Source organism: Limulus polyphemus, unplaced genomic scaffold (genome assembly GCF_000517525.1).
Source record: "Limulus polyphemus unplaced genomic scaffold, Limulus_polyphemus-2.1.2 Scaffold909, whole genome shotgun sequence".
NCBI classification, from domain to species: domain Eukaryota; kingdom Metazoa; phylum Arthropoda; class Merostomata; order Xiphosura; family Limulidae; genus Limulus; species Limulus polyphemus.
This window is the reverse complement of record NW_013666519.1, coordinates 269,817-280,818: the sequence shown is the minus strand read 5'-3', so window position 1 is coordinate 280,818 and position 11,002 is coordinate 269,817. Positions and strand designations below refer to the sequence as shown.

The 11,002-nt window shown below is 29.8% G+C and overlaps 1 protein-coding gene across 1 annotated transcript in view; it reads left to right on the top strand.

Moving 5' to 3' along the window:
- Nucleotides 1-11,002, top strand: part of LOC106461177 (nuclear nucleic acid-binding protein C1D-like) — a 15,198-nt gene that overhangs the window by 2,746 nt on the left and 1,450 nt on the right. Inside the window, exons 2-5 of the mRNA XM_013920972.2 lie at nt 2,179-2,245; nt 4,998-5,053; nt 5,358-5,481; nt 8,622-8,660. Of these exons, the coding sequence (XP_013776426.1) occupies nt 2,179-2,245; nt 4,998-5,053; nt 5,358-5,481; nt 8,622-8,660 (286 nt within the window). The remainder of the gene's footprint in view (nt 1-2,178; nt 2,246-4,997; nt 5,054-5,357; nt 5,482-8,621; nt 8,661-11,002) is intronic.

Genomic DNA, 11,002 nt, shown 5'->3' with positions numbered 1-11,002 from the left:
GAAAAGATGAAGATCGGGAAATAGCTATTAGCGTCAGAGGAGGTATGTATGTTTTGGAATACAGTCACATTTCAATTATTATACATTATATATGTATATATATTATTGCTATTTTGAAATAAGTTCTTAAACATATTTGTCCTAAAACAAAAAAACAGTAAATAAAGAAATAGAGCAAACAATTATCTCTTCTAGTTACGACCTTTGTACTCGGCTGCTGTTTGACATAGGTTGCTAACCCTTTAAAACATTTTGCACATGGAGGATATGAAACAAAATATTTTTTTAGGTTTTATATATATACATTAGAATAACTAAAAAATCATAAATTACTACATCAGTACCATAGAATTCCACTATAATTTATCAAGCCTTAGTAACTAAGATGTATTTGAGTCTTAAAAAAATATGAAATTTTGAGCAGACTAAAGACAACCTACCTCCTTGAAATCTTGGTTCAAAACAAAGAAATGGCATCCTAAGTATTTTGTATTTTGAACCATTGCTGTATTCAACATACCACATGATATAAAAATCAATGTTATCTGTGGTTTTTTTAATATTTACTTTTAAATTAAGAAATTGAGTGATGTAATACTACAATTTGAATTATAATCTACAGTTTGATACAAACTTATTGACATAAATTCATGAAATAGTAGTTAAATAAAATTTTGAATGCGAGTCAACAAACGAGATGACATGGCCTTTCACCCGTGACCCATCTTGCTAATTGAAGTTAGACTTAATGATTATTCTGATATACAAGTAATCCAAGTATTGTCATTAGGGTCTCAGGTTTGATTCCCAGTGCCATGAAAAATGCTTGCCTTATCTTTGTTATGACATAGCTATTAAGGCAGTATATCACTCTTCCTAATTTTAAACTGCCGATGAGAGCGGAAGACAACTGGCTAAGCACTTGTCACCAATTTGCTTTTTTTTTCCTCTTATATTAAACTAGTGATCAGAGGGAATACAACTTTTTTTTTCTTTTATGTACCATGTTTGAGAAACACTATAATCATTAATTAATTAATCAAATCTAATTATTAATGGAGATGTTGATTAATCAGTTAGCAACTACCACGATTTTTCAGCTTGAGTCATTCTTGTGTTTTTTATTGCCTGATGATACCATTTTGAAGTGATGAAATTAAAAATTATTTTTAACTTGTGTTTTTATTGTTTAGTTTATGAGGTGCTGCTGTTTTATTTATATGATTCTTGTAATACTTTTGGAGTGAAATGGATTTAAACCTCAAATTACTGAATTATTTTCATACCATTCACTACTGGTAGAATTCATATACTGTGATATTGAGTATGCCTGTTATTACACTCAACATAAAAAATCTTGTCAAAATATTAAATGAAATCATTTACAGAATTGAGGAAAAACATGGCAATTGTACGTTTCACAAATAAATGTATTTGTGAAACTTACAATTGTCTTGTTTTTCCTCAATTCTGTAATTATGGACTTTTACGAAATACCGACAGTTTCAAGTATAGATAATATGAAATTATTTATTTCATATATCAGATACATTGGAGGCCCCGGCATTAAATAGTCAGATTATTCATGATACTGATGAATTTTGTGTGACTTGTATTGTATTAGGGACCTTGTAACCAGCAAGCTTATGGATTCACAAATAATTTTTTATATGAATTATTTTGAAAAATTTGCTTAAAAAGTTAGTTTAACCCATTAATAATTATACCCTTAAAGTTACGAGCTTTACAGTGCTCACATATATTTTCAATATGTAATGATAGTGCAGCACTGGGATTAAACATCTAAATCATAAATTATAAAATCCAATATTTTAAATAATTTTTAATGTTCTAAAGTTATATAATGTGTGTCTTTCAGCAAGAAAAGTATTAGCCAGACAATTCTAGACACCAAATAAAACATGGAAAGATTTACTACATTTATTTTAAAAGGAACTTCATATATAATGTTTATTACATTTTGCTTTTGGAACCTTTTGAATTTTAAAAACTGAAAATATAATGTTTAATGTGATATATATTTTTTCATTATACATATACTTATAGGTTCACATAATATTAAGTGGAGTACTTCTATAAAACCAGTTTTTTTTGTTTTTTTTGCTATATTAGCTTATGTTTTTAAATATTTCAAAGCTTTATTTCTTTGTGTTATAGCTGACACCTTTAGAAAAAGCCAGACTTGATTTATCCATTGGCTACACATTAAATTCTCTCTTCTGGTGTAAGTATGTTTTCCTGCTAATTATTTATTACAGATTATTTTGGTTTCCTCAAATCTTCTCCTGTAAACAGCAATAAAAATATGTGCATAATTTTTAAACTTTGAACATCTTATTTTACCCCTTAGTTTAATATTAGAGCTTGTGAAGTGGTATCACAAAATTTTGTGGATTTATTCTCTACTTCAAGTTTTTCATTGTTAGGCATGGCTGCTCATCATCACAAAGTTGCCACCAGTATCACACTTATGTGATGTCTACTTGCATGTTTCTATGAAATCTGAAAACTTATCAAGCATTGCATGAAAATTCAAAATTTTCATCTCAGTAATACGATCCACAAAAATATTAATGTTATTTGTTCTAAATTACACATTATTTCACCCAGTAAAGTTATTATTAAACTCATTACCTTTAAAGAATTGTTTAATAGAAAGTACTTCAATGTGTAATATAGAATAATAAGCTCTTAGACAAAATTCTTTTTAAATTCTGTTGAAATCTTGAGAAGAATGGTTTACAGTATACATAAATTTTTTTTATACACTAAAGAATCGAAAAAGACTTAATTGAATTATTATTATTCACATTCAACTGTATACCACATATTTGGATTCTTATCCAAATGTTTCAAAAATTCACAATTGTAACTTTGCAACTGAAAAATGGTAAAGGTATTGTCTATATACCCTATACAGTAAAATAGTTTAAAAGTCAACATGATACTGTTTTTTTTTCTTCTAACCAAATCCACCAAACTGTTTTGTCCCTTAGGATATAAATCATTTTCATTATTAGTAACCTATATGATCACCAAAGTCTAATTATTAAGTTAGTAAATTCTTAAATAAATACTAATTACTAATTATTTTTTGTTTTACATTTTGGCTGCCATCTACAGGGAAACCCTGTGAAAAATTGTTTAATTTCTGTGTTGGTAGTGGATAGGATTTTCGTGGGTCTTAATGATGGAAGTCTGATGCATGATGAGCTATTAAAGATAGATCAGTCTTACCAAGTCTTGTTTGTATTATGCTCCTGAACTCTAACTTTTATTGTTTTTTAGTTTTTCACTGTATTAGTATATACATTCACAGGGCATGCTATAAATGGCATTTTTACTCTACATTAGGCCTTTAGATGGTTTGTTCCTTATTAATTGTGATCATATTGATGTGGATTCTGAATACTGTTCATACTTTATGTTTTCAAGTAAACCTTTGACACAGGAGAATATGGCTGTATGTCTGTAATTTTCTTCTAGTTGATTCTCAGTGTTTATCTTTTTCATCAACTGTTCCAGGAATCCATTTAAGGAGAGTTATAATGATATGATTTTTTTTCTCTTTTTTATTTTTTTTAGTATTACAAATCTTGTTTGTTCTTGAACTGTGCATGTTTTTACACTGTTGGAATAGTTTGATTTATAGTCAAGGAGTTTACTTATATTTAATGATATATGTGTGTTTCCTGTAAACTCTTCTGGTTTATGACTTATGTGCATTAGTGGCCATCACATCTAATTGTATTGTGGGATGTTGCCGATTCAGGTGTTTCATGAATTCTTGAATTTTGTCTGTAGTATGTGACCATACTATAGTTGTATCATCAATATATCTGAGCCTAACCTTGAGTTATAGAATGGCTGTTTTAAAGGTGTTTACTTTGAAATGTTTTATGTAGAGATTACTAAAGTACTGGTTAATAGGGGTGACCCCATACCCTAGGCTTTCTTGTTGTTAGAAGTAGGTTGTGTGGACACAGATTATTGTGGAGATTATCAATTGGGTGTGTTCCTAAATAGTTTTATCGTTTTCAAGCTGTTGATGGAGTATTTGTAGTGTGTCAGGGGTCAGTATGTTAGTGAAGAGGATGGACATATTAAAACTGATCATTGTGTCTTGTGAAGTTATCGTGATTGCTTTTATAATCTCCACAAAAATGGTTAAATTATTTACAAGTGAGGATTCTTTTACTTGTTAATCATGTTATTGTATCTATTAGTTATCAGATAAGGGACAACATGGTAAATTACTGCAGTTAATTACGAGCTGGAGAGAGTAGTATTGTCTGTGAATTTTAGGTAAAACCATAGATGTGTGAGGTGTTGTTGTACTGTTAGTTATTTGACTATTTCTGTCCCAAGTTCATTCTGACATTTCTTGAGGAATTTCTTAATTTTTTCCTCTGTGTTAGCAGTTGGTTTAGACTTTATCTTCATGGAGTGGCCATCTAGAGATTGGAGCTTGATGATGTATTCCTATTTGTCCACGATTATAGTGGCATTCCCTATTTCTCCACCAGTAAAATTATTATGATGTTCTTTTTTTCAAGTTTCTGAGAGCAATGTTTTCCCAATAGGAAGATATTAAACTTCTAAAAAGATTTAAGTGAATGTGTAGGCTACAAACCATAACAGTTATTTAGGGCTTTATTTGTGCATTCCATTTGTAGTGTTTATAGCAGAAAAAGAAAGTTACAGATATGTGTATTAAGGCACATGTAAGTTAAAATGATGAACAAATTACATAATATGTAATGTTAAAATGAGTTTCATAAATGTAGAATGTCAAACTTTCAAGTACTTATGCTTGTCAGTTTTATACATACTATATTTGTAGAAAAGAACATCAATAATTTGAATGTAATGTTGCATTGATAATATTGGCTTGCTTTTTTTTTTTAAATGTTGGTACTTCTAAAACATTATTGAATCATCAGTAAACAATTTGACTTTTTTTTTTTCATTCATAGTATACTTAGTTACACAAGGTGTCAATCCAAAAGAACATGCTGTCAAACAAGAATTAGTAAGTATATTTTAGTAGTATATGTTTGGGTTTCTGTAAGGCTAACATAGAAGTTTCAATTACATGCAAATGTTATTTTTTGTCTAATTTTGTGTCAGAACCTTTATTTAAAGCTTAATTTTTTTATTCACTTTGAATATTTTAGCTGAAAATGTCATTTACATACTTTGCATACAAATATGTGTTTACATGTTTGTATAGTAGTAGTTTATTTTCTCAAATTTTTGAAGCAGACATTTTTATGATTAAAAATCTATTTAATCATGAAATGCATCCTTGATTTAATGTTAAATTTTGTTCACAGGACAGAATAAAAGGCTATATGAACAGAGCTAAGGAAATTGCAGATAAAGAAAAGGCACCTAAACTGAACACTGACGTAGCTCAGCGTTTTGTACGTAGTTCTTTATGGGATCCTGAGACTTCGGGTGAGTTGTCTCTCATATCTATCATGGTGTATGGAGATAAAAACATTGAAGTGAAACACAAGTCATAATATTGGTTTTCTAAAAAGAAATGGTGTTGTATATATGCTGATGATAAATTTTAACAAAATTTTAAAGTACCAAACAATGACTTAACTTTATAAACTGGAAATTTATATTCAAGAACCCAATGAAAAAATGGTAACTAAGCCTACATTAGAATACTCATTGAAACTGTAGTTATTTTACTAATTTTAAGTTACCAGAAGGTTAGGAATATTCATATCATATTAATTAAGACTTCTTTAAATGTAAGGATTAGTTTTCAGACCTCAATACTTATCTTGTCTTTAATATTTAATGTTCTATTGTTCAAAGTTTCCAAAGGTGCATGTAATGCAATATCATTGAACTATTTTAGCTAACTATATAGGTTAGAACTGATGGATAAATAACAGCAAAGGTACCCTATTAATGAAACAATGTATTCTAAGCTTTGTAAGTACAGTTTGTTTAATTAGCTATACCCATTATTAGGTTGATTTGATCTAGTATCTTGCACTGATCAAAAGCATATTTATTAACTAAATTAATGAAATTAGTGTTGTATAAAAATATGAATAGAAGTGCTTAACATAATAATGCAGTAGACAAGAGAATTAGAACCTATGATGACTAGAATGCACTGAATCATTATTAAAGTACCCTTGCCGTTAACAATAATTCCAGCTATTGTTTAGATTAGTTATTGTAGATGAAAGGTCAAATTAGTAATCTGTGCTACCCAAGTGAAATATTTCTAAATAATTAGCTAGAATTGGACTGAATTTAATACAATAATTGCATCAAATGATCAGTCACATTGACAAGATTAATCTTGTCGATTAGTTTTGTGTCAGCTAGTTACACATTAGTTTGTTTGTTTTTAATTTAATTGTGCCACTTATGGACCATTTATTAATATTTTTTTAATTATTATTCAGTTATTATGGATGTTCTTATATTAAACAATGAAAAGTTTCATTACAGAAAGTGATTTTAGGAATTGATGAAAACTTTAATTTTCCAAAGCTCTTTGATAAAATACGTTAAAAAATTATATAATTATTCATATCCAGTGCTTTTGTCAATGCTTCCTTCTTTTAGGATAAATTACTATAATGTAGCCTCTTTAAACAAAAGTTGTTTTATTTGTAAAATAATGTATTAGTAGTACTACAATGTTAAAAGGAATCTTATAACACACATGTGGAAATAAAAAATGGATAATGCACTAGTTTTATTGTAGAGTAACTTAAAGTCTGCAAGACTTTCATAGACTAAAGTCCAGTGTTAATATTAATTTGATGTGATAAAACTATAACGCCATGATTAACATGACAGATATTCAGCATTTACTTGTAGCTATTTCCATATTTTATTGTTTGTAAATCATTACATAAATATTTGTGGGTTAGCAAATGAACAATGAAATAACATCATATTAGTTGGCATATTTACTTTTATAGGATTTTATCTAAGTCATTTAAGAGGCCAGAACAGGGTCTCATTCTAATTGTTGTTGTTGGGTTTATTTAATATTTTTAAACATAAAACACACTTTCAAGGAGCACTAAATTTACATGTATATACAGATAAGTGTATGTGTGATGTGTGGTTTTAAATAACATTGGAAGTTAACCTGAAAACATTTATCAAAAGGTTGAACAGATATTATTCAATCATTTCTTCAAAATTCATAACACTACTTTTCTGTACGTAATTTTTCTGAGTACAGAGAGCCTCATATTGTAGTTGTGGGCATATTTCAAACATGGTCTACAATGTTTGATTCTTTCATATTAAGAAGGAAGTTCCTTGCTTTATGGCTGTCATATTAAAATATTTTATCAATTCAGCAGTTCTAACAATCTATAATGCTCACATTACCTTTTAGAGGCACTGTCAGGTTTACTCATTAGTTTTAGTTCTTTCACACATATTTCCTTCTTGTTGGCTTTTCTGATTTACATCCCCACTTCATAAACGTTTTTCTCAATAATTAGGCATTGCTAACATAATATCAGTGAAAACTCATTTTTTCTCATTTTAATCCATTTCTTTATAAACTTCTTATATTGTAAAAGCTTTCATTTATTTCTTATCCCTTATTCACTGTTTGAGTGGTTCTGAGTTGCTAGAGTCTTTTTATATGTGGTCTCTGTTCTTAAACCTGTCATATTATAAAACTTATTCTTTTAACAATTAGCTCTTACTACAGTATTTTGGAGAACCATTAAATCTCCAATTTTTGGTAGCTTATAGATATATGTTGATGATACTGTTTTCCTAGCAGAGTTAAGTTTCTTTATCCACTGAAACTCACCATGGGAATACTTGTTTCACTATTAAAAGGGCACGTCACCTGACCTAAGTATATAAATGTTTTTTTTTAATGAAACAAACATTTTACCATTTCACGACATTCCAAGTAAGCTTGTTTACTCCTCACCACTCATTTGATAGTTTTTTTTAACATATTTTGTACATACAACTAACAAACTGACACTCTTAATCTTTCAAAAAAAAGGAGTTTTCTCATACTGGGATGCAAATAATGGTTGGACATCAGCCAGTGTTTGAAGAAATATCTAGTAAACTGTGACCAAATCATGAGTTTCAACGTCAATGATTCCAGGTCAAACAAATCTTTCTGATTGGGATTTTTTTTTAATTCCTTACCAAGCATATTCTTAAGTAAGCACCTGAATTAGTGCTTATTAGTGATTTGTTCTAAGTTGTCTTAAGTTTCCCATTAGATTTGTGTGTTTTTCTACAGAAGCTCCAGCTAGTGACTTTCTCACAATGTATAAATAACTGTTTAAACTGCTTTATTTACTCTACATTGGCATTGGTTAGAGAAACATATTATAAGTTTAGTTAAAAGTGACCTATAGCTATTTTGAAAGCTGTTTCATTGGTAAGTGTTCATACCAATTACTAGGATGTCATAAGTTAGTAATAATAATAATAATAATAATCAGTGAAAAAAGAAAGAAAATCACATGAGAAACAAGACATGGTAATAGTTTCGTAACAAATATATACCTATGCTTTAAGATGGGCAGAAAAATATAATAAAAAAATCAATGTTTTGTTTACAGGTGAGACTCCTCAGAGCTGCTCAGAAGTGAAAGTTGGGGGTATGTGGAATTATTATATATATCATTGTAGTATTTATATTTTACAGCTTAGTGTATGACTGGGTCAAAGTACACATCACAGAGTTTCATTCAAAACTTAATTAACCAACTTTATTAGCAATTTATGTCAATATAACTGACATTAAAACATAATGTATAATTTAGATGTTTATGTTATTTAAGTTTTTCATTTCTTAATTTCAAAAGGAAAAGCTTAAAAAAATCTCAGTCTTTACTTCTTTGTGTTGTGTAATGTGTTTGTGTTCTAAATTCTCCCTGACAGATGATATATCTTCATCAATATGGCTATCAGAATATACAATCTAGGCATCTAAAATTTGTCTCCCCTAACTTTTTGATTTGCTGAGATATCAGTAAATCTTTCAAACTTCTAAGAGAGGTCCTTCTTCTCTTTGTCTGACATTTTATACTCTTTGCTAATAGTCCTTACATCACTGATAGACATGTTTATCAACCAATGAAAAAAAACATTTTCTTCTCTATAGAAATCTTAAAGATTTCTCATTTAGATTTCCCACATAAACCATTAGTATTTGGTTTCATAGTTCTTTGCTCAAAGGGATTACAGGTTTTATCAAACCTATTTATAGCTTGCTTAGAAACACAGATAAGTTATAGTATTATTGAGACATTCTATTCCAGTGCCCAATATATTTTTGTGTTTTAAGATACATATTTGAAATCTACATGAATTTGTATTTCAACAATTAACTTAGTGAAAAAGATACATGAGGCTTAGCACTCACAAATATAAAGGGTATGACAAATGGCTAGTAGGCTCTCACTATGATTTATTTCTTTTGACAGTGGGTGGTGGTCCAAAGTACAGGTGATAAAACTAGTGTGGAAAAGATAACAGTTGAAATGTAAATATAAGAAAATTGATGATTGTGCTACAGTTAGTGTTAGGGTTGAGAAAATAACAGATAAGATACCAATTTTTACAAAAACAAAATTGATATTCACTGAGGAGGCTCTAGAGGTTATGCAAATAAAATTTTAAAACCATAAGACAAACATAATTATTTGTATTCATAGCATGAAAATCACCCTTCAATCAGATTGTGAATTCACAGACAAATCTTTGGTAGAAATACTTTATTAAAAACACTTTTTTTGTGTAATGTTTACTAAAAGTTTGCCAAATTTCGTGAAGGTAAACATAGAAAATTCAGTGTTATAGTATGAATAATTTCACACTTACAAGGTTGATCAAATTGATCTATTTAATACAGAAAGAGTAAACTAATAATATATTGTTACAATATATACCTAATTGTTTTTTTAGGTTTTGCTTTCTGTAACTTCCTACTATGGACTCCACTGCTAATTTGTAATAAGTGTTGTAAGCCATAAATTTTAGTGTCAAGTTAATTTAGTTACATGGGGACTTAGAAGTAAATTTTACTGGTGTGTTTCCCATTGTCTTAGTAAATTATCGTTAAATTTGCTTATTCTTGTGTAGTGCTTATCTAGGAAATCAGTAACAAAGCATTGGTACAATTATCATATTGCATACTGGTGTACACTGAGTGGTCACAAGTAAATAGACACCTAATTTTTTGTCATTTAACTGATTTATGCTAACTAATTTGTGTTCACAGAGCACTATATAAATGAAAATGGTCTGCACACTAATTATCTTGTGCTACAACATGCCTAGAACTTAAGGTTCTCTCGAATTGTCAGAATTTGTTAGAGGAAGGATAGTTGGTTAAGCAGATGGTGGAATAAGTCAGCGGCAAATTTCGCAGAATTTGGGAATCCCGCTTTCGACAGTCAACAGAATCATCGTGCAGTTCAGGAAACAACTGAGCAACGTCCGGATCGTCCTAGTCCATAGGAGAGGACAAAAAGGGCTGTCAAGAGGAGCATCGAAATGGATCCCAGATCAACGACTGTAGAAGTGACCAAAGTTGGTGGGATGAGCCCGAAATCTGTTCAACGGATTTTCCACAGATTGGGTTATCGTTGCAGAGCAGTTTGAGGGAAGCACTTATTAAGACCTGCCAACATAATCACACGAAAGAAGTAGGCAAGTGATATGATGACCAAGCCTCTGGACTTTTGGAAGACCGTATTGTTCTCAGACGAATCAAGATTCGCTCAATTTTCGGACAGTGAAAGGATATGGGTCTGGAGAATGTCTCACAAAGAGTTTTGGCTCAACAGATTGCAGCCAACTGTGAAGCATGGTGGTTTCAGCGTGATGGTTTGGGGAGCTTAGTGGAGTGCATTGGCAACATAAATTTTGCGAAATACATAGAAATATTGAAGGAAGGACTCTTGCCACTTTATTCCTCGAGTTTCGTGGACAAGAA